This window comes from Macrosteles quadrilineatus, unplaced genomic scaffold, assembly GCF_028750875.1.
Source record: "Macrosteles quadrilineatus isolate MER2022 unplaced genomic scaffold, UCM_ALF_1.0 Scaffold_8__2_contigs__length_117827958, whole genome shotgun sequence".
Classification (NCBI taxonomy): Eukaryota; Metazoa; Arthropoda; class Insecta; order Hemiptera; family Cicadellidae; genus Macrosteles; species Macrosteles quadrilineatus.
The window spans coordinates 58867672-58891812 of record NW_026542601.1 but is presented as its reverse complement, the minus strand read 5'-3'; the positions used below and the strand labels follow the sequence as shown (position 1 = coordinate 58891812).

Below are 24141 nucleotides of genomic sequence, written 5' to 3'. Positions count from 1 at the left end.
ATCTTGCCACAAACGCGGGAGACGATTACGATGTCTACACGGCCGCGAGGGAATATCGGATTTTTTTTTTATTTTCCAAGTTTTTGGCGCCCCCCAAAAAAGCCAATTGCCTCGCGCCCTAGGCACGTGCCTACCTTGCCTATTTGGTAAATCGGCCCTGATGCTATTATAAACTTCAATTGAACTGTTCTGTGGACAACCGGCTCCACACACAACCGGTCATACGTAAAACATTTTTGAAGCTACCATCGCCTTATTTCGCGTTTTAATTATGGAGCGCTTCTGCCTCTGACTTCCTAAGATCACCGTGATAGCTGCCACGAACAATGTCTCGATCGGCGCAACATTTTCGATACGGAATGCGAATGAGGTTGTGCTGCATATAGCCCGATCACCGGAATCACTAAAATTGTCTGTAACTTTTTTGTATAGCAAAAGTTATATAGCCCGAATGGAGTAAAAATCAGCTGTTGTCAATTTATTTGTAAATTTTGATTGTAAACAATTGTATGTATCGATCGTTTAATCGATTGTAGTTAATAGTTGCCCTATTGTAAATAGTCCGATACATCGATAGTGCGATGTACACTATCACAATCGTATAGACAAAACGATTGAATCACATACTAATCACATGCTTGTTAGCAAATTGAATTGAAAACAAGATAGAACTAGTTTCAAGAGGTTATCTTTAAATGAAAACTATTTCAGTTTTGTAACATAGTTTGTTCAAATAATGGTGCAATATGACAAAAAATATAGTTTATCACATAGGAAAAAAGTGTCTTTTCAAGCCTCGCTAATTTTTTAACCTCGGCTTCACCTCGATCGTAAAACTTGAGCTCGGGTCGAAAAGAGTCACTTTAGGCCCTGCCTAGTGAAGAAATAAACTATTTTTGGTAAGTCAACAATAAAAGAACAAACAATATATTTCTAGTATTTCAGACGTTCTTATGTCAAGTGTGAATTAAAATGTAAAGTAGTTGGGCAGGAACGCATAGAAATGGCATTACCTCTCTGCTTTTTCAGAAATCTTATAAATATGCAACCCATGCTTTTTCTGAATCAGAACTCAACAATAACATTTCATCATCAGTTAGTTATGTCTCCTGCAATGGCGGCAAAATCGTGAACGTCTTTCATGGTCGAGTTCTGCGGTTGTGGACACATCATCGTTATCCTCCGCAATGGCGGCAAAACTATGAACATCTCCCTCCTTTGCGTTGAAATTGTAAACATCTCCATGTTAGTCAGTTCTCAAACAATAATGAGCATTCCCACACTGGAAAAGTTACAACCAAATAATTGAAACATACCACTAATGATAATAAGATATGGCCAGTGGCATTGATTTGTGAATTGTAACTATGGTGGGGGTCCTATATCGCCTATGCTTAGATACGGCCTTGCCTGCATATACCAATGCAATAGTTAAATGTACAATAAATTCATCTTAATATAAGCACAAAAAGGTATATGTAATTATAGCACCATTCCATAATGAAAACTATTTATTCACCATACCTCTACACAGAAACATTACTCTTCGGTTTGACATAGAAAAGTAAACAAGCCACACACGTTACTACAAGAACTGTCAGAAATATCACAGAGACCAACAATACAGGTATGACTCGAGTTTTGAACACATTTCTACTCAACGTTCACATCCTAGTATGTATATTGTCATAGAATAAAAACAAATTGCAAAACTAGCTACTCGCTTCATAGAATATGATGGCTTATTTAGATTAATAATATGGTAAATTACATGAAAAATATGAAGGTACTGTACGAGGAGTATTTTTGGTTCCAACAAAAATATTCCTGCTTTTTACAATCAATCACAAATCTACACTCAGTTTTTACAACACATATTGTGTCTATCAGGTGTTTATTTGTTCTTTGATGTGCAAACAATTCATGATGTTTATTTTAGTTCTTCGATGGGAGTTTGTTTTCCATTGTAAACACCTGCTACGAGTATTATGATAATGAATGGGATTGGAGTGAGAAAAGAGAGATAGCTAGGGCTTGGATTACATCTGATCTAGCTTATTTCGTTGTAATAGGAGCTCGTTGGGGACCTTAATTTATAGACAAACCTGGCATAACTTCTCTTTAGGAAAAAAATATTTCAGACTTTTCATTTTATGTATTGTTTTAGATGGTTTACTGTTGTAATTCTATAGCAATTACTGACACTTAATACAATCACTGACAATGGATACACTATCCGTATCCACACGGTACACTTATATATCCAATGCAATGATACAGTTTAATAAGAGAAATATTTTTTCGAGTATTAACAAAAATTGCAGTCTGTTCACGCCTGCCAAGCAAAATGTTTTCCTGTGTGTTTTTATTCTAAGCATTTTGCTTCTGTATTCCTAATCTTTTAGAACTACTTTTATGCAGTAATGTTCCTTGACAGAAAGAATAATTATACTAGGGATTTATAATTAAATAACTTCTTAATCAGCATTGTACGTGTTATTAAATTTGCGGAAAGTGAATTGGAGTGTCCAATCGAAATCTGTCATCACTTACCATCTTTTATGTATATTTACCGTCTTGTGAGTAACAGTATAAGCGTAAATATATGTTTAAGTGTTATGAGACTTTTTTTATTTAGTTTATGTATTTATAATTAACAAAAATATAGCAGAACAAAATTTCACATGAAAGAAGTTGGACGAAAATTAACCTTAGAAGTAAATTAATAAGTTCATTATTTAGCAACATATTTATTATTTTTACAATATTTTCATTGTAAATCGTTGACTTTTGGTAAAACTTAAAGTAGAGTTAACACAACAGGTAATTAACGAACTAGATTACATTAACAACTATTATAAAGATCTAATCCTGATTTAGGATTACAATACAGCCCTCTTAACAGATTACAATCAAACTTACAATAATTCTCTTCAAATACAAAACATTAATTGACTCAAGCAATGATAATGTATTAAAAGCTCAAAACATGTAAAACTGGCAGCAAAAGCAATTTGTAATCTTGGTAAACATTTAAATTACATAAATAATATACAAGACTACTTAATAAATATTTGGTTTTATTCAGTATAAGTTTTGACTAAAATCGTTGAAGAGAAAACACATTCTCAATCTCTAAGTTCACACATGGGTTGCATCTTGTAGGTAACTTGATCTTCGATTTTTAAGTTCGGTTGTTCTGGACTTCCAGTTTAAGGCATCGCTTTGAGATCGGTCTGAAAATAACAGTATCCATAATTAGGGGTGAACAAAGTAGCTAATAGGTAAATGAACATTTTCATGATGCAAGCAAAAACATATTTTGTGTGGGAGAAAATAGAAGATGATACACTTCTTCCAAGTAGGCTCAGTTAAATTAAAATTATGTCATCAGTTGTAGTCTCAGCCATTTCATTATGTAGTGTACATAATACACTGGGGATGTCAGGATTTTACTTTTTTGAGGAGGATGACAAAGTTGAGACCTCAGTACCTGATGTCTGAGTCCTGAGAAACACCTGACAGCTCTCTTGGAGGGATCAATCCTGTTCCCCTCCTCTGTCACTGTTTTATAAGTCCTAAACATGGTAATTGACACAATTTTCAAGGTGTTTGTTATCATCTAAGGCCAGGCGCACACAGGCGATTTTGAGTCGCGCAACAGTTGCCCGACTAAAATGTTCAACATTGTTTTAAATTGGAGTGCGCACACGAAGAAAACAGTCTGGGGACAGTCGCGCAACTGTTGCAACCGATGTTCCCGGACCCAATTTGCCAGCGACTGCTCTGCGACTGAATTGTTGCGGGACTGTCGCTCCAGGTTTGGTATCCATTGAAACGAGTGTAGATGCGCACACATGCAACTAAATAGTCGCTGTGTTGCCCAGTCTCACCCCAGGAACTACTCGTGGCCAGAACTGTCACTAGTGTTTGCTCACTTGTTGTGTGTGTGAAGTTTTTAGAAAATTACAAGTAAGTATGAGTGTGCGTGATGAGGATGTCGAACAATTAATTGATGAAGTTGAGAAGAGGTTGATACGAAATTGCTGGTATCACAAGTGTTAACAGTTCATAAAAACTCCCGACACTCATTCTTGAATATTTGAAAAACTTCTCTGGGTGTTCTCTAAGTCATTGTACAAAATGGAACTGTCCTTTCACAAATCGCTCACTATATATGGGATGAACCCAGTATCTTCTCTTTTTCTTTCGCGCACGAAACTTCAGCAACAAAGCACATACTACGGCTGTATCATTGAAATCCATTCAGAACGCTGTAACGAATGTATTTCCAACACGTCTCAAGACTAGATTCACGACTAAAAAGTTGCCTGTGTGCGCTATCCAGCTCAACTGTCGCTAGACTTCAGAGTCTCCGAGTGAGTCCCGCAACAGTCCCCCGATTAGTCGGGCAACTGTTGCGCGATTCAAAATCGCCTGTGTGCGCCTGGCCTAAGAGTCTGAGGCTGAGAATGTACCCTTATCTCTGTCTTGTACTGTATCATCTCATCTCCCTCTCTACACATAGATGTTTACTTCTTTTCATGGATGCTACTCCTCTGAGTACTACAGAATAAACCATTTACTTTAGCTGATTCAATTTTACAACACTATTAATGATAAATTTTTTTCCACAGTGAATTTCACCTGGAGTGTCAGAGAAAGAGAGATTTATGGCTCCTAAGATACTTCTGGTTCAGGTCGAGCTGTGCTACGCCGCTGTTTTGTGGCTTAGTATAATGTATACAGCACAAGATTACCCAGGGGTTTAAGTTCAAAGCTTGAAAATCACCAAACAGAACTTTTCTATGGAATGCCATGGCTTGATAGTTCAAAGCCAACTTCAGGCTGTGGGTCTACGTATGAAGGATTAAAAGGACAAGACTTTAGAGTTTCAAGTGAGAAGAACAGTAAAATTTTAAGAAGCCCGTTCCTGTGTGTCATTTTCCTAGAAAACGTTATGTTTGAAATTCTGTTTACCTCTGTATTTGATCTGCGTGCTGTTGGCTGCTGCGGTTTTTGCCGGACTGAAGAGATGAGAGCTGCGGAATGATCCTACTGGAGTCAGCGCTGATCTGCTGCTGCAGTACGAAGCAGTTATGGAGCCTCCGTTGTAGCGTTCATCGTTCTTACCTGAACAACACAGATTCATTTACTTACAGGAGAATCATTTTAGAACTTATATAAAACCAGACACTTGTATAAGTTTTATCATGTTAAAGGTATAATATAAACGGAAAATTTCTTTTTAAATGTATGACCGCTGCAGATAGTAGGCCTAAGGAATCGCTAAAAGGTAATTATTGTTTCCTTGGTGTATATGGTTTTAAAGTCAGAGAAAAAGTATGTTTACATCACCAAAAGTAAAATCAGTTGACTCTACCATCTTACTGAATACTAGACATTTCACAGCTACACAACACTTCAAAATGGCAACTTGGACGACTTAGCTTGAATTTTATCTGAAAAATGAGCCATTAAAGCCAGTTAAAAAATTTTAGAAACAATTTATCGTTACATTTCCGTAGCATACCAAACTAACTGAGAGATTCAGGGGGCACAATCCCATTAGTGGGATTAATTTTGTTCCCTGAATTATAGAAATGAAAACTTAAAATATAATTTTAAAATCTACTTGAAAAACTTTTTATCTAATAAAGATTTTGATTATTTTTTAAATTCGGCTTCATCAACTTACTTGCATTAGACAAGGCTGACACAAGAAGTTACCAGAACCACTTAACCTGAGCCTGGGTCCAAAGGAGGACTGAACGGGACCTGACATAGGTTTTGTAATTTTTTTAATGAAAATTACCGATCTTTTGTAGAGATTTTTAGATTTTTTATCTTTTACCAACGGGTCAAAATGGAGAAATGGAAAATGGGCTTTAATCTGAAAATATTGGAAAAAGGCTTTCACTACTCCAGTTTCCAATTTGTTGTTGATTGAGCATCATTGAACCTCTGAGTAGACTCCTAATTTATAGATGCTTGAAAATGCCTTTATTGTGGTACAGTAACAGAGTAATAGCAAGGGCCGGCCCTGGCATCACATGTGTTCGTTAGTGTTCACAAACAAATTCATTGACGTTCTCACACAATCATTTATTTTATAAAAAAATAACCATATCAACTGACCAGTAGACATGAAGAAGACATCGTTGTTCAGTCTGTAAGGGTAAGGTCGACCCCGGAACGTAGCAGGGACCGAAGGAGGAGGTGTGTCTAGATTGGATGAACAGCTGTTGATGTCTATATCCGTAAGCACTGCAAAACATGTGGATTCTTGTACATCTCCATTTAAGAAAAATAAACACAAAGAGCATTTTCCATTTGAACGTTTCACATATTAACTGCCAACTACAATTCAGACCTCAGATACAAAAGAGAGTTGGTTGGTATAAGTTAGTAGAGAATATGTTAAAACTATTTTTGGCATTTCGTAACTTACCTTAATGTAGAAGATTGAACGATTGAAGAGATGCACTATTCCAGATAATTAGTAGGCTATAGTTAAAAATTTTAGCCTTAGGTGAACATTTTTAACACATTAACGCCTTTGAAGAAAGACTTTTGGTGAAAAAGTAAGCCAAACAGTGTAATATTTTTCAAACTCTTAAGCTGGGTTTTCCTAGAAGCGGAGTCGGCCAGCGGAGAGAGGAACGCGGAGAGCGGACTCAGCTTGTCTTAGGTAATTTAATGTTACTGTTTTCCTAGCAGCGGAGCGGAATGCCATGTTAATTTCAATTCCGCTCTCCGTTGTCCGCTCTCCGCTGGCCGATTCCGCGTCTAGGAAAACCCAGCTTTATCAGGACTTACTATCAACATTAAAGAAAGTCTATCATCCTGTAACCTAACTAGCGCAAGGGCACACATTGGAAAGAAAAAAATAGTCCTAGATTTTGCTGTGCTCAACAAATCAAATAAAATAAAAATGTAAAAAATACAAAAGATTTTTTTTATTTGAAGGAATTCGTTAGATTAATAAATGATATTTTTGCGATGAAGAGTTCTTTCCAAATCATACCACTATCATGAAGAGATCCAAATTGAAATGAAAATATGTAGGCCTACAGTAGAAGTAAAGAACTTGTAATCTGGTAACAAGAACAATCTGCTTTACCAAGAACAATCTGCACTACCGACACATGACAGGTGCTGCTCTCTCTCCACACTCTGATGAAATAGCTTGATGCTTCAATTCTACAGATCAATAGTTATTTGTCTTCAGTTTCTATGTATTGGAGGAATGCATCAGGAGTTATAATTGATGAATTATTGCTGATGAAAATTATAATTTTATTTTCAACAGACACAATAAAAGTGGCAAATTTAATTTGTGCATAAAAGTTTTGGCCTAAAAGTGATTTAAATGTGGGTTACTGTAGTTAGTAAAATATTTTTATGGAGGAGGATACTTGGATCAAATCAAAATTCATCAAAAAAAAAACTAAAATTTGTTCTGAATTTATAGCAAGAGTGAACTGTTTCTGTTGTTAGACTCAAAATGGGCTCTTATCAATCGTGTGATTTATATCAATCGTAATAATAATAAAATCACTAGGTAAGGATGTGATAATATTCAAAAGAAATGCTTCCCCAAAAAGGACCAGAATCAATTAATATTAAACTCTTAGACCTTTCAGGGCTGTAATTTACTCTTATTATAATTTATTAACCTGGCCAAGCTTTATTCTCAAGGGTTGTGCCCATGCCTTTAGTTGGGCTTATCCCAACTCCGCGATGTGGTCAGAAATCTGTCAAAACCAGTTGTAGTTGGACAGCTGTCCAAATCCGCGTGATAGTCACTTCGGGTCCCTTGCGGCACATCTCCAACTCCGCGCGGAGTTAAAAAAAGTCCGTGAGAAAGAGTGACTGTGAACTTATATGTTCCAAAGTCTATAATACACAATCATTAACCTAACCTAAACTGTCATATGACTAAAGTAGCTATGAACAAATACAAGTTTAACATTACTTTTGAGACACACGGTATACAGAATAGTTTATATTAAACACTTCATATCTCATCCGAGAGCACAACCAGGTAGCGTAGAGATTAGATGTATGGCCACCGCGCGGAGTTGAACTATACACTAAAAGTGACCACCGCACGGAGTTGGACTGGAACCTTCGGGGGCCATAAAACTTTTCCTCGGCTTAAATTTGACCCCCGCACGGAGTTGGGCTATCCCCCTTTTGACCAATAGGCTTTCTACCTAATTGCTTTTGAACACATTGTTGTCCTTGGAACATATAGTTTCTTTATGTAGTCAGTGCAATATTATGTTAACACGTTCACTGCTAAAGGAAATTATAAAATCGAATCGTATTGCTAAAAAACTTTATTGTTGTATATCATTCCTTTTTGTGTCCTTATTGAAATACAATATTATATAATACGATCGGAAGTGAATATGACGTCAAAAAGTGACGTCATAATAATGGGTCAGTACTGACCCATCAGGAGCCAGAGTCAGAAAAAAATGGAAATGTCACTGAATACATTATATATGTTACTAAAAATATATGTTCTAAATATATATGTAGTCATTACGATAAAATAACCAACATAAAATAGTATATCAATTGATTGGAATTAATTATGACTTCATAATGTGACGTCATATACATGGGTCAGTGCTGACCCATCAAGAACCGGAGTATAAAAAATTTAAATATTAAACAAAAATTACAGATATAAAAGATATGAAATGTTAATATTATTGAAATAAAATAGTTTAAAAAATAATTGAAATTGAATATGACGTCATAAAGCACAAAAAATTAGCAAAGCGAGGGGCGTTCACAGTAATGTGGGTCAGTACCGACCCAGCCGCCACGGCGGGAGCGGGCCGCGGGAACCAACTCAACGGTGAACAAAGCAAGTCACACACTACACGCTAACGTGGTGTAGGTCCACCTTCGACTGACGCTAGGCTAGCACTGAGCAACATATTGATTCACTGCAGTGTGGGTTAGTACTGACCCGGCAGCATGAGCGATTCGATCGCCGTGGGTCAGTACTGACCCACCCGCAGCGAACGTGTTAAGTATATTTAGAGGAGAGCTTGGAGGAAATCTTTCACATAAGAAAGAACAAGATTATCAGCGGAAATAAGTTGAGAGTGTTTTACTAAGTGAAGATGACTTGGATTGAAAAGAAAAAGAACTACAGTAGCAGCTTTTCTTGATATGTAGGCGGCTTTTGATAGCGAGATACAAATCAATGAGTGTAGCATTGGATGGATGTACCTGATACAAGTCAACTCATACACAGTAGTCTAGTCTACACTATCAACCACAACAAGAACTAAATAACCAGTTGAGTTTGAGGGAGTAGGCGAGTCAAGAAAGTATTTGACTTACTGGAAGTAACCAGTAGCCATTGCCGGATACTTACAAGACAGACGTTGGTGTAGTGGAGTTCCTTGAGTCCTTCTCCAAGGATCATCACAGTCTCTCTGTTGTCCCTCCAAGTCTGGCACAGAGTCGGATAGCAAATGTCCTTCCTTGTTGAGCGTTCCTGCAACACCAAGTAGAACTTAAAATCTAGTTTATTGGGTAAAATTTTCACAGCACAAAGTCCCCTTGAAATATGAGGATTATAGTTATCACAACCCCAACACACCAGGGGGAGTGGTGGATGAAAATGAATCAGTTGATAGCTAAGATGCTAGTTGGGGTATACAATCAGCTAGTTCTATTGTTAAAATCTGTTTTTGAACGCTTAGTCAATAAAGGACATTCGGGAACGGTTTTGATATAGGTAGCAAAAATTGTGTTGTACAGTTTTCTTAACATTGAATTGCAGGCCTTCTTTCATCAATTACACGTTTTCCCCAGTTTTGAATACCCCGTAAAAGTTTGGGCCCTACCAGAACCAACCAAAAAAATAAATTATGTATATAAAATGATTGGCATTCAGGAATTGATTCTGAATATTTATTATTTGATTTGCTTTATCAAAGAAGTTTATATAAATTTAAAAAAAAAGATGGATAAATAACATACACAAATGTTAATGTAGGCAATTGTAAGAATGTAAAGCAATACCGGCTGTAAGTAAAACTGTTCTGCTAGCTGTGCTTTGTCATTAGAATTTACTGCAGGAAATGAGGACTTCAGTTAAGTGATAATGATTGATAACTTGGAGGAGAAACAATGTTCATCAGCTACAAGACACTGGAACAATGATAAGACAATTTACCAGGTGTGGGTAGTTAATTCCCTGCCCACACTGTCACCAGCTGATCATCATGTCGACACTGTCCACCACAGCCTGATTAAATCCATCCAGACATAGACTAAAGAATAAGAAAATTGGAGAAAAAGATTAGAAATCGTTGATTTCATTTCGTGTTATTATATTTCATAAAAGTCTTAAGTGCACTGAAGTACGTTTTAATTTAATTTACTGTTTCAAAACTGAATAGCCTACTATATTTCAATTCAATTCTGTAAGACAGCGATGAACATTTAGATTCATATTTCAATCTGAATATGAATGTGGTGAGATTAGAATGAAATAGGATAGTCAGCAGCTTTATTACTAATTTAGATTACACTTTTCTTCAGTGTAGACATTTTATTAGAAGTCTATTGATCAGAACTGGCTGGGTCTAGTCAATCTTACAAAGATTGTGTCAGAGTTCAATATTGTATCCTTTACTTGCAGTATTTGCATTATTTTGTTACATGACGTCAATTTTGAAGGAACAGGCTTTGTTCTGCAGTCTTTGATCTGCCAACTTATCTTATTGCGCCTTGTACCAAACCACATCTAAAGTGCAATTAAAGCTCAACCTTTGATGCTCTTCCTAAAGTGGAAACCCTCTCACAACTGTCTAAGGATGTGAAGTCTGGATCAATACGAGAAGAAGGGCTTGAATCTAATTATAAACTATAGTCATTGTTTGTTATAAAGGTAATTATTGAAATTAGTCACCATACTCCAATTGTCTTAAGAATTTTTGAGAATGAAATTTAAAAAATGTCTTAATTATGATGGTATCTGATGAAAATTGTATCGTCTTCACTTTTCAGTCTCGTTTACATTACATACTGATTAGGTGATGTTTACAGGGTGGGAAAAAGGTCCCGGAATGGTTAAATATTTCAAAAAGTTATAAAGATAGAGCCTCAAAACTTGGTACACAGTTCCTGGGCATTAAATCATTTTAACACGTTATTCAGTCCATTATTCACCCAGTATAGTGTATAGTATTTGAAGAACATGTCTCATGTTTGGAATACATGGGTCAAAGGACTCGTGCCTACCCCTGTTTTTTTTTTATTCAATGAAGATCACTTTAGAGTAGATCATAGATTAAATATTTTAAAAATCTCATATTTCTAAAAAAAGTTAAATAGTTAAAAATATATCAGTTCTAAATTCCATAATGGAATATGTTGTAAAATGAAAATAATCTAAGAAATGAAAATAACAATTGAAATAAAATTGTTGTGCAGCTTGCATGACAGTTAGGTCTTACAAACGATTTTGGGTTTGTTAATAACACATCTTTTAAAATCCTGTAATGCAAACAATTGATTTTACAACAAATCTTATTTATAACATATCGTATTTCAACATTCTGGTTTAAAATGAGAACAATCAATCTCTAATGTTTTGTAATTTGTAATTTTTTGTAGTAATTAAAGTGTATTTTGAAGTTAACAAATTGCATGTACTTTTCTTTGACAATACATTAAAAGACAAATATGTATGCAAAGGAATATACATTCAACAAATAAATAAGACCCGAAAATACAAAACAAAACTAAAAAAATATATATATCCACAATAGGAAAGCAAGGATATGTCTCCCAAAAATAAAAAAAGACAAAATAATAAATACCAAGAGTTGTAAGGAAACCTGGAGGGCAGGAGATCGGAAATGAAAAGCCGAGGAATTCACTTCCTTAGGGGACAAGACAAGCCTTGGTCCAGACTGTATTGTGTTTACTGTACAATGATGAAAAGATAACTATAGACACTGGTAATGTATTGTCAAGTCTAGGAGTACTAAGTATTGGACAGTAAAATACTATTTAAGACTTTAATATTAAAGTATAGCATGTACACCTTAGAGACAAAAAATAAAGGTTTTTGGTATTATACCGACCACATTGATAAATCTACTTCCAAATAAGATTTTAATTAATTTAAATAACAAAATCTTCCTTACCTAACCTAACCTAAAACATAGTCCACCCTTATGTCAGGTCAGGTTAGGTTATAACTATCAGGTGTGGTCGGTATAGTACTTAAGTATCAAATACAAATATATTTATTATGAAAATTACAACAGCTTGGCCACACCAAGTTAAAAAAAAACAAAAACAAAAACAAAAAAAAAACTTGTCGGTGAGGTCCAATTGATAAGGCTAACAAACAAATAGTTTAAGGTTAACAAACAAAATAAATGTAAATATTCTTTTTAGAGCTTAGGTTTCATGGGTAGTTAAAAGACCGCCGCACTGAATAGTTTGCTTTTCTTAGAATGATATCAAATCGAAACCGTTTTATTAAATATTAGTGAAGGACATTACAAAAGAGATATTTTTTAAATGGAACTATACGGTTTTTGAGCTTGACCACATAAAATAGTTTAAGAAAATACATGAACTACTTCTGATAATCCTGTTGATGAATGGGTTTGAAAAAGAGAGACAGTTATGATATGAATATGTTATTTGAGATATAAAATGCTGAAAGTTATACGGATTATGTAGTTATCTGCAAATACATGATGATATGAAACTTGGCAAGCACTCCACGGAGGTATACAACAGTCCGTAACCCGAGATGGGAGATGGGAGCCAACTCTACTGCTAGGTTCTGGCCACTGGTCAGCAAGGAGACCACGACCATGACCGTCGCGGCCCGTGGTCCACTCGACCCCTTGACCGCGGGGAACAGCGGAACACGACGGAACAGCGGAAAAGCGTTGCAGATTACTGGGAAAGAACCCACAGCAGCCCACGCAAAAAAATACCGCCTCACTGAATAGTTTGCTTTACTTTTTGAGAATGATCAAATCGAAACCGGTTATAAATATTGATAAGGACATTACAAATAGATATTTTTTTAAATAGAACTATACGACATTTGAGCTTGACCACATAAAATAGTTTAAGAAAATAGATGAACTACTTCTGATAATCCTGTTGATGAATGAATTTGAAAAAGAGGAACAATTATGGTAGGAATATGTTATTTGAGATAATTCTTTAGTAACGGAACGAGGAAGTGGAATATTGCAGACTTCATTGGTAAATGATTTACATTACTTGTAAATTCAAGAAACTTCCATTAAAAGCCGTGCTCAACTTTAATCATAGGGAATTGTTGGCCAAAATGAAACGATTACAATTTTGTAAACGCAACAAGTATAAAGCTGTACTTTATTGCGTAAAAATAAAAAGCCACGTTTGTTTACTGTAAAACATTATACTACCATAAAATTTGATAATTGAGAGACACTACAAGTTTGCCTCAAAAATATTGCCCACCCATAAAAAGCGTAAAAAATACTAACATTACCAACATAATAGATCATACTTACAGATTGGTATTTGGCAAAATAAGTTGGTTACTCTTTTAATCTCTGATGCAACCTAGAATTACCCTCAGTTCTTAGTTGTGAAAACGCTAAAATAAAGATAAGCTTCTTGGTTAGTTTAGACGAGGAATAAGATAAAACGTAGAAGTAGACGCTACATCATGTTGTAACAACACGACAAACACGTACATGTCACGTACGGGGCGACACAGGGACCGTCAAAACCAACTCTACAGAGTCTTGCGATAAAGTAGATGGGGACAAATACCTAAATGTTTTGTTTGTATTTATGTTTTGGTTTCTTTGAATTAATTACATGTTTGGAAATGCAATTCATCCTCATACTATTCCATTATTAGTGGATGTAAAAATTAATTTTTAGATTGGGATTGAGATTGAATATTAAAGCTAAGTCTGGATCAACACCATACTGTCGAGTATCAAATGAATTAATCTAAAATGGTTGATTCGTTCTTCAGCACACCTTCTAAAGTTACAGCTAAAGCTGCAAACATTTTCACAATACATCCTCCAACTACTAACATTTACAAATTTGTTAGCAACCAAACAATATGTTATTTTAAACTCCATTATGTATATTAATAGAAAAAGTCATTCATTAAGTATTGTATTGAGACATTTTGTCTATAGTTGCGATTTTAAATAGAGCATTTTGTGTAAAGGTAATTTTAATTTTAAACGGTCTAGATGGTTAAATACTAAAATAAAACATTCATATCATCCTCCTAACCTCATATGTACAAAACATCGACAAAATAGAATAAATGACAGAATAGGTCGAAAAATTCTTAAGCTAAAATTATTTTATTGTTCATCATGTTGTGCAATATTGTGAGTAAATCGGAATCTGAACAAACATAATGACCAAATGTTTACGGTTTACTGATTTGTGCAATGGTTTTTTCGCAGATGGTAATAAGTTTGTTATCTCGCCTAAGGCTGCATAGTATAGAATGAATAGAGAAAACTATATGCGATTTATTGCAAACCAAACAAGTAAAATGAACTAACGCTGGGTCAAAACTGCGAATTATGATCATATTATGTCCTAGTCATATAATTATTTCAAAGACTCACATAGTAAATAAACTCATATTACTGGAGCAATCTAAATTACAACTTAAAAAAAAAAACCAAGGTATGAACGTTTTATCCAGATAAAAATGCAGAAAAACGCTGTAAAGATGTTAGCACAAAACGTTCAAATCAGTGTGAAAGACGCGCTCCGGGTGGCGGAGTAAAAAACAGACTAGAATGTAAACCATCGGCATGACGTCGTACCGTGACGGCGCTGCAGTAACGGACAGGGTAATTTGTATCTAAACCGTAGAACACAAACATTTGGGCACAAAAAACCAAGGAGCTGTCAGGAACTGTTGCAGATATCCCGTCGCTCCCGTGCAGCGACCGTCTTGGAATGTCACACATGTGTAAATAAAATACGAGATCACTTGTAGTATTCTTTTTAAAGTTGGCAATACATTTTGAATGTAGATATAAAGATCAGATCTGGTCGTTGATTTTAGCAGTCTAACTTTTGTTGCGTAAACAAGTAGCCAAGTCTGTCGAATCGCCGTACATTCACTGCACGGTTTGCATGCAGCTTCATAACTTGGTTTGCAGTCAATACATAGCTCGTGTATGTTGGACTTCATTTCTATTATTTTACGTGTGATTTGCTGATTTTGCAACAATTAATTGGGCGTTTTTATTCGCATCAGATTGTTATAGGGCTTAGTGGACGATGTACGAAATATTGTATCTACCAGCTTAAATGTGTTAAATTCGGCATGTTCAAGATGTTTATACTAAAAACGATTAATAACAAGAAATTATTTTATAAATAAAAAATAGTTTTCTGCAATTTTTATATCTGTGTATTATTTACTTCGATGATCTACCCATGATGTTTTAATGTAATGAAAATTGTTTATAACTAAGTGTAAAAAGTAGTTAAAATTGACAAATATGACTATTCTGAGTCAAATCAAGTACAACAGTCTTTTGACGAGTGCGACTTGACGAGAAGTCACTGATGCAGACTTCATCCACGGCCTAATTTGGTTAACTTTCAATTTGAAAGCGAGATTACTCTTTGGTTAGGCTCTCGTTAAAACTTACTGATGGCCGAACATTTATGCCACAATTGATTCTGTAAAGCGAACGAATTATGTAATGAATTTATTCATAATATATTGGTTTAGTCAAAACTTATCCTTTAAAAGAATATAGAACACAGCATTGGCTCTTGAATTCATTGAAAAAGAATTGTTGAATATGAAAATTTCTTCCATTAAAATGTATTAATTATACAGTATAAAAAAACATGCATATATTTTTAATCTTAGTAAATTGTATTTGCTCATAAAAGTCACCAGAGTGTTATTAATGGTCTTTTTCGTTACTGATGCATTACATTTGCCCATTTACATACCATTAAAATAGTTTTCTGTAGTTCTCTTTAAACGTGTTTTTTGCAGTTTCACGAAAAATGTTACATTTACTTAAAAAGAATGTAAGTTTGAAAATATTCTTGAAGTATTATTTGTATAGATACTGAAAAATGGTTAATATTTCGTTTTGCCAATCACGAAATCTTACGTGGTACATTATTGGTATAATACTTACATTATGTTTACGAAAATACGTGATTGCTTTTCGTCCAATAAATCTAAATATTACATTTATATTTTATAACAGATTATCTACTGAGGAAACGTTTCAATAAAGCTATTTTATGATTGTACAAAAGTTGTGCTTTCACAGAGACCAATAAATGCTAAAGTAAAGCTCCAAACTCCATTTGCAGCTTGAAAATAAATAAAAAATCCCTTATCTTTTTTCAACCCCACAAAACCTATAAAATTTCCATAAAGACTTGCGCGGACACTAAATGACGTTTGGATTGCGGACGAGAGGTGAAAGAAACGAAACCAGCCATTCGATTGAATAATGGGTAGCTTTGAAATATCGCGAGAGATGATGACAAAAGTAGTCTTTTTACGCGGCCCTGGCCTGGGGACAGGGGAGCTTTAATGGTCCCTAACTTGATATTTCGGACGTCGGGGATTGGGGTTTCAATAGTGAATGAGTCTGTTTCTTGGAGCCAAAACGTCTAATGAGAATTCCTGCGTGGACTTGATGAAATGAGTTTTGTAATCGAACACTTTTTGTTGTCCAAACAGGAAATTGAAAGTATTTTTTTTTTCATTTATTACAAATGATTAGGTTTGAAGAGAATGAAGAATTGTTTGTTTATACTAATACGGTACAGTAGACGATTGTAGCTAGATTAATTTTCCTGCATACTTGACTTTGTGAACTACCATCATTGGAAGCAATATTCACAACATTAACGCAAAATATATATCCTAAGTATTTGTGTTTTTATCGATATTTTACTAGTTCTAAATAATGCTTTAGTTCGAATATTTTAAGATACGATTCTATAAATCACTAAAATTAAACTCTCAATGGTTTGGTTGATATCTAAATTAATGATAATGTCAACAATTTCACTTGATCTGGATGTTAAAAAATAAAAATAAAATTCTGTATGTTCTCTATAACACCGAAATAGACAGCTATTTGAGTATTTGCTAATGAGGTTAAAACTCCTTTTTGATACAGTTATGTAGCCTACGTTAAAAATTCAAGCATCAAATTCAATAACAAAATACACTTTGAAATGAGAAGCTATAAAATATCAAGCTATTTGTCCGCAAAAATGGGAAATAATCATAAAATATTGCACAACTAAAGCTGTCAAAAACTGTGGAACTCACCCCTGTTGATGAGCCAGGTGAGGGAAGGTGCGGACTCGTCGTCTCCGTGCCAGAGAGGGTTGTGTAGCTTCCTCAGAGCTCTGCGTCGCTCCTTACTGGTCATCATACACTCCTGGTGACAAACACAAAACAAATTGATAACATAACTAGGCTAAAAATAAACAATAAAGATCGAATGGATGAGGCAAGAGGCTTAAGCACGTTTGGTAAACGAACGAGCAGTGATCATCGTAGAATTATTTTCCCTATCTTTTCATGTCAAATACCCTATTGACCCAGTGACATGTACTACACAATCCAAAACTGCATTTCACTTCACTGCGATGGCTGTCTAAAAAACATGCTCATGTGCCTCAACGTGGATAAATTCTTTAGGTATGCTATGGTAAATAGAATTTAAATAGAATTGCGTCCGACGGTTTCGCCGGTAAGTGTGTCCCTGGCCTTTAGTTGAGTCTCTTGTCTCATCATAGTGATGTGGAGGTGCAGTAGGTATGGTTTTGAATATACAGTACTCAAATACAATTTTTTTTTCAAACGGTTCAAATTCATCACAATTTTAAACTTTTTTCTTGTTAATTTTGCGAATCTACATAAACCAATTAAATTCAAACATTTTACACGACTATTTGAAATTTCAGTGTAAAATGCTGACTGGGGTGCGACTACCCCTATAACAGATTCCTCCCCCATTATTACACAGGCTATTACAGCTACTGGCGCCAGTCGACACTAGTAGCCTCGTGTTATCAAGTCTAGGAAGTTGTCGGGGTTTTAATAGACCCACCCCTACACGCTATACCTGCATTGTTCGTGTTTAAATAAATCATTTACTTCTCGTGATACGACTTGTTTTATTGAATAATTGGGTTTTATGGGCTTTAACTACCCTAATTAGGGCTGTGCATGCACGATTGACATTGTTAATAGATTGGATGATAAAAGACATTTAAAACTCATTAGGTAAAGAATCCATTGAATGTAAACTACAGTATGGACCTAAAATCTAGCAATTAACTTTTCATGGGTAGTATAATTGATCAATGTTGTGAAATAAACTATGATCGAAACCAAGTGCGAGGCAAGTTTAATAATAAGCTTCGTAGACATTTTGGATTAGGTTTAGTGTAAGATAGTAACACAAACCCAGGTTTGGATGCCCTATCGAAAAGCTTTGAACTAAAACAGTAAGCAAAAAATCTATAGGGTTAAAATACCCTAAAATAGGGTTTTCTTTAATTAAAAACAAATACATTGTACAGTTTTAATTAAACACCTCCATATAAATACATCTCCTTATAAATAATATACTACCACCTACTTTCTAAAACTTTTTTAGATTGACTTTTGGAAATTAATCCAATAATATACATTCCTATGCATACTAACAGATTTATTGTTAGATTAATACAAATATTTAAATAGCCCTCAACAAAACTTACACGATAATAATTTTAGAAAGCTTATGTTTTCAAATGTTTTAAAAAACTTTAAATGGATTCCAGGATGCGCACTTTATGACAGGACAAAAAAGAAAATATACTTATATTAAAATCTAATACTTCAGCCAATAAATAATAATTGTCAGGCTTCATTAAAGTATGGAATGGATTGAACTCTATATGTAGATTTTATGAAAAGAAGGGTGATTTTTATCGGCTTTGTTTGTTTCCACCCTAAGGGGTCGGGTTGAAAGAGTGCATATAGTGAAAGTCCCGCATCGCGTGCATATAAAGACTGTGTATTGAACATTGAACTTTGAACATTGACCCATTGAACGCATGAACTCAGTGAAGCAACGTTCAAGTTCAGCTTGGCTTCGCCTTTCATTATTTTTATTCAAGTGTGACAGACTTTTACGATACATTTTTTTACTAAACCCATACATAAACATAATTGAGGCACATGGTTAGAAAAAGTGTTGATAAATTATTTTGGTAACAATTCAATTAATTTGTCTATTTAGCATTTGAAATGGGTTATTGTAATATTACAGAAAATACTACACAGCGGCATTGAACATGGCGATTTAAAACATGATTCAAATCGATACAGAAAGGTTAAGTAATAAAAGGATAGTTGCTTATGAAAAGTAAGGGTTCACTACATCTCCCGCAAAAAAAATCAATTTGGCGGTGAAAACATGCAAAAACACTGTAAGTAATTTTGAAAAAAAAACAATGTGGTATGGACGACGGTTTGTAAATTTTAGAACGAATAGTATTATTTTTTTGCCAAAATCAATGAAAAAGGAGTGAATCGGTCCAGGGTATAGGTCTTATGCCACTTAATACGGCGATGCCTTATACGATTTAGGGGAAATACGCTATCAAGAGATACATTAATATCTTATGATATACACGCAGCACACATTTTATTCATAATTACAGTAAGTGTTTTCTTTATAAATCCCGACCAATTTTCATCCACCGTTCCTTTAAACTCATTAGACTTGAAAAGGAATTTGTAAGTCGGTAAATAAATTAATACAGCACGTGCCCTCGATAAAGAAAGTTTTCTTTAACTCAAAGTCTTTGGAAGGAGAGGAATCGAGATTGCCTTCTTAAAAATACCTTAACATAATTAGCTTTGAGAAAAAGTTCCAGCAAATGTTATTAAATTAAAAGCACCAGAAGTAAACAGGTGTTACATTGTTAGAATTTAAATTATGTTAAACATAAGCTCTTCAAACTCATCGCTGTTTAGAATTTTATTTACACGAATATGGTCCTTTTAATGCGGGAGGTTAAATAATATATTTATCGTCATATTGCACCATCATTTAAGCAAACTATAAAAAATACGATAAACTGTAAAGTATAAAAACGAAATAGTATATTAAGTTACTAGTCCAGAAAATATAAACATGATTAGTAAGTTCAGTCTTATTCGTGTGAACATGTGCGTAATTTTTACGTTACCAGATAACATTTTAGCGAATTTTATACAATCTTTGTATACACAATTTTGAATGCACGCCATTTTATCCGCATTCTATTTGTATTTTATCCATGAGAATACATTAATGTACTTCTGGTAACAATTTTGAGAAAAACCTAACTCTAAACTCCACGCAAAAAAGAAGAGTTGTCTAATTCTGAAAATAAAATCCACTAGTGAATAAAAAAATGTTGTGCTTCGATGCATTTGTTACTTGTGTGTTTTCAACCCTTCATCAAAATCTGTACAAAATTCCTAAATAAACTTGTAAAAAACCAAAACTATATAAACTGGCCAATTTTTCTCCTAAATTTTGAAATTTACAAAATCCTCCCCCTTTTTAACAATATCCTGCATCACACCACCACTGTTAGTAAAACACTATAATTCTATGAGTAAAATAGGCAATTATAATATTTATTTTACCATCATAATACATTTTTCACTTTCCAAAACATTTCAGACAACCCGCAGACAGACTATTGACCGCAACTCGGCGGCTGGTTACTCTCCTTGGCGATTAACCATCAAAATGTTTCTTTTGTGTAGGTTTGAAAGGTGCTCAAAATACCCCTTCCACTCTAGGCACCGTGCGTTGGGTTTGACGCCAATTTTGGTTCTCATTATTCAAATTTTATGACACAAAATACACAGCCAATTGTGTATAATCTCACACCTGAATCGCTATAGGCGATTAGTCTGTTGATTTTAGTAATTAAGTTTGAGACTGAATAATGTAGTATTGTTTGGACAGAGAGTTACACCTTTTGCTTATCACCGATGGTAAACAATATTTTTTCAAGCTCTATTTTGCAACACTTTTCATTTTAGATACGTTTTGTGTGTTCTTTAATTTGATATAAAGTCTACTGTTCATGCTACCATCAACATAAAATAAACAAGAAGGGTGTCAATAATGTTTATATCGTTCGTTTGAGACATTTTTCGGACTTCATTTACTTTGAGAATATTTACGTTTCAAACATAACAAAATGTTATAATCAAACAAAAATAGGGTTTATTTTAAAATTATTCAATTAATTGTTCAATTCATTACAAGCAATATTTATTCCAGACTAACGTCAAGAAAAATAAAATAAATTATAAGAATACTTCCAAGATGTTATCATTCAGTAGATATATTTACAACATTTATATTTCCGTCAAACTTAAAATACCACGCTCAATCCCGTTATAACAATTTTGCGGTACACGTTATTTTGCGTTCATTTATCTTTAAAACACGTAACATTTATATCTCCAACATGTCAGACATATTTCCCACACAAAACATTGCATGAGCGCCGCCCGACCAAGTTCTTACCTCATAAATTTCCAGACGACTAGTTTTCTGTTTCCCCGTATTGTTTATTCAACACTGAATTTATGTTGGAGAATTCTAAGATATCTTGACATATCAAGGACAAACTACCATATTAATGTGTGAGCTACAAGAATATGTTTTTTATTACACTGCAGTTTTCTTAGAACGAGTTTGAAATTACACGTTAAACATTCTATTGTACATATGGAAATTAAATTTAATTTACTAATATTTAATCAATTTTTATAGCAGTGATTTTACATTGAAATTATGTTTCGGAATGTCACTACTGTAATTTCTTACTATCACTATCAATAATATAACAGGATTTGCAAATTCGAGTTATTTGTAGTCTTTAAACTAAACTAGGTTATTATAGAAGTCCCCATTTAAACATTTATCTAAGTTAAAGTTTAAATTACCTAAATTTTAGACAAATAATATTTTAAAATTAATATTTTGTATAGATCTGAAGTAAATGTTATTTACCCAACATAAAATGCAATTTTTTACATGAAATACGGCCAAGAATGATCAGAATGATCGAGACCAACGTGTCTAATAGTTAACGGGCGTCTATAACTTTACATGCCGTTTTTTAAATGTATTAACTTATTTACAATATCTGTAAAAAGTAATTATTTCTCCATACATGAAAATGTGGTTTATAATTCCACATTAAGAAATATGAACACTCAAAATCGTAGCCTTAAGCCACTAAAAGAAACCCACTTTTATAAATTTACACATTAATTGATATTATTAGGAATGCATTACATGAATCTGATAGTCTTTCTATATTTTTCTTTGGAATATTCCAAACAGTCTTATACTCTGCGCACTATTTCCTATCGAGTAGTTTACCTCAGCAATTAAGATAATCACAAAAGCGTGCACAGGGGAAGCAGGTGTTTGGTGGTCCATAAGTAACTGCCCATTACATAATGATCCGCCTCCACCCAGCCTGGGGCCTGGGCAGATTTGTTACTATTGGGAAACTTATCCTAAAAGTAGACCAACAATAGTCTGGTATCGGCGATGACGAAACCAGGAAATGTAATTTAGGATAAATGCTATTACACGCCTATTACAACAATCACAGCAACACTTGGTTTAGTATTAGTTATGAACCTATCTTTGGATTATAGTTAATACTGTATGAGTTGTATTTTAATAACAATTTTAAGATAAAAACCTATTGTAATATACAGTTAGATTACTATCTTGGTTCGACACGAATAAGAATGTATGCAGTAATAAATAGTTTCAGCTCTATACGATCTCAATTGATATTGTAGGGGTAGTAAAGAGATTGTTAGTAAGGATATTTTAATTAAATACGGTACCAAGTTTAAACAGAAATACATTTACAGAAAATAATAGAGTTAGCTTAATGCTTGTACTAAATTTGGAGTGTGATATTAATCAAACTACTATGTAAAACGTTAACATTTAACCTTAAGTTATTTAAAAAAGTAATTGCATTTACTAATAGATAAAGCTTTTAATTTAATACTTAACCGTCGCTCAAATATTTAGTATTCGTTATGCAAATCAACTGGTTGATATTTTAGTGTAAAGAGGTTACCCGATAACACTTCATTTTAAATAAACGATTCAAACATTAGAAACAAATATTAAATATTTCACGATCCACTCTAGGAATCAGTTAGTTTCAAGAAAGCTCAAAACACTTCCTAGCCAACATCAGTATTAGACTAAAAATTTACCTACTGCAATAATAAAGTATACACCAACACTAAGAAACAATAACACATTTTGTTATTGTTGTATTGTATTGTTTTTGTGTTTGTTTTGTTGTTGTTGGGTATTATGGGAAACTCACCTCCAACAGTTCGAACCAGTCCTCCAAGCCCATCGGAGCTCTCAGCAATATCTTGGTCTCCCTGTTCTGCAGGGTGATGCCTACCGTGCTGTACGACTTCTTGTTGATCCACTCCACCTTCTCGACTTCCACCAGCTTCACCTGCACAACATAATCATCGTATATAAACATTATACATTACAATATCCATCACAGTACATATAATTATAATTGTATTTGTCATGTGATATCTTTTTACAAAGTCGATGGGGCTCATTTGGTAGCACGACGGTCGAATCCTGGTCTCGCAATTAAAATACAATTAGTAAAATGCAATTCAATTATCAGTACAATTCATTGTTGTGCTCTACCAGCTAACCCCTTGGTTCGGTGGATACGTTCTACACACAGGCCAGATACCTATGTGAACCGAAATAACCAAGGTTAAAGAAAGTAAGAGAATGAGAAAAGATAAGTACAGCGAAGAAAAAAGAGCATATTTGAAACTGTAGTGAGCAACTCATTAATAATAATCCTCGTTACAAAGAATATTTTAACAACAGAGTCTTAAGTAGGGTGCAACAGTTAATCAAACAAGAGTTAGTTATAAACTTATATTGATAGTCTACTTTACATTTTACAATTAGCTATCTCAATAAATCTTTTAAACATTTAATT

At 34.1% G+C, this 24141-nt stretch overlaps 1 protein-coding gene across 1 annotated transcript in view; it reads right to left on the bottom strand.

Annotated features, from left to right (window-relative positions):
• Nucleotides 1-1493: 1493 nt before the first annotated feature.
• The window catches only part of LOC129001107 (uncharacterized), a 103657-nt gene continuing 81009 nt past the window's right edge, over nucleotides 1494-24141 (bottom strand). Inside the window, exons 3-8 of the mRNA XM_054428289.1 lie at nucleotides 23485-23625; nucleotides 17375-17486; nucleotides 9404-9526; nucleotides 6139-6267; nucleotides 4981-5133; nucleotides 1494-3236 (exon numbers count right to left, since the gene is read on the bottom strand). Coding sequence (XP_054284264.1) covers nucleotides 3142-3236; nucleotides 4981-5133; nucleotides 6139-6267; nucleotides 9404-9526; nucleotides 17375-17486; nucleotides 23485-23625 — 753 coding nt within the window. The 3' untranslated portion in view covers nucleotides 1494-3141. The remainder of the gene's footprint in view (nucleotides 3237-4980; nucleotides 5134-6138; nucleotides 6268-9403; nucleotides 9527-17374; nucleotides 17487-23484; nucleotides 23626-24141) is intronic.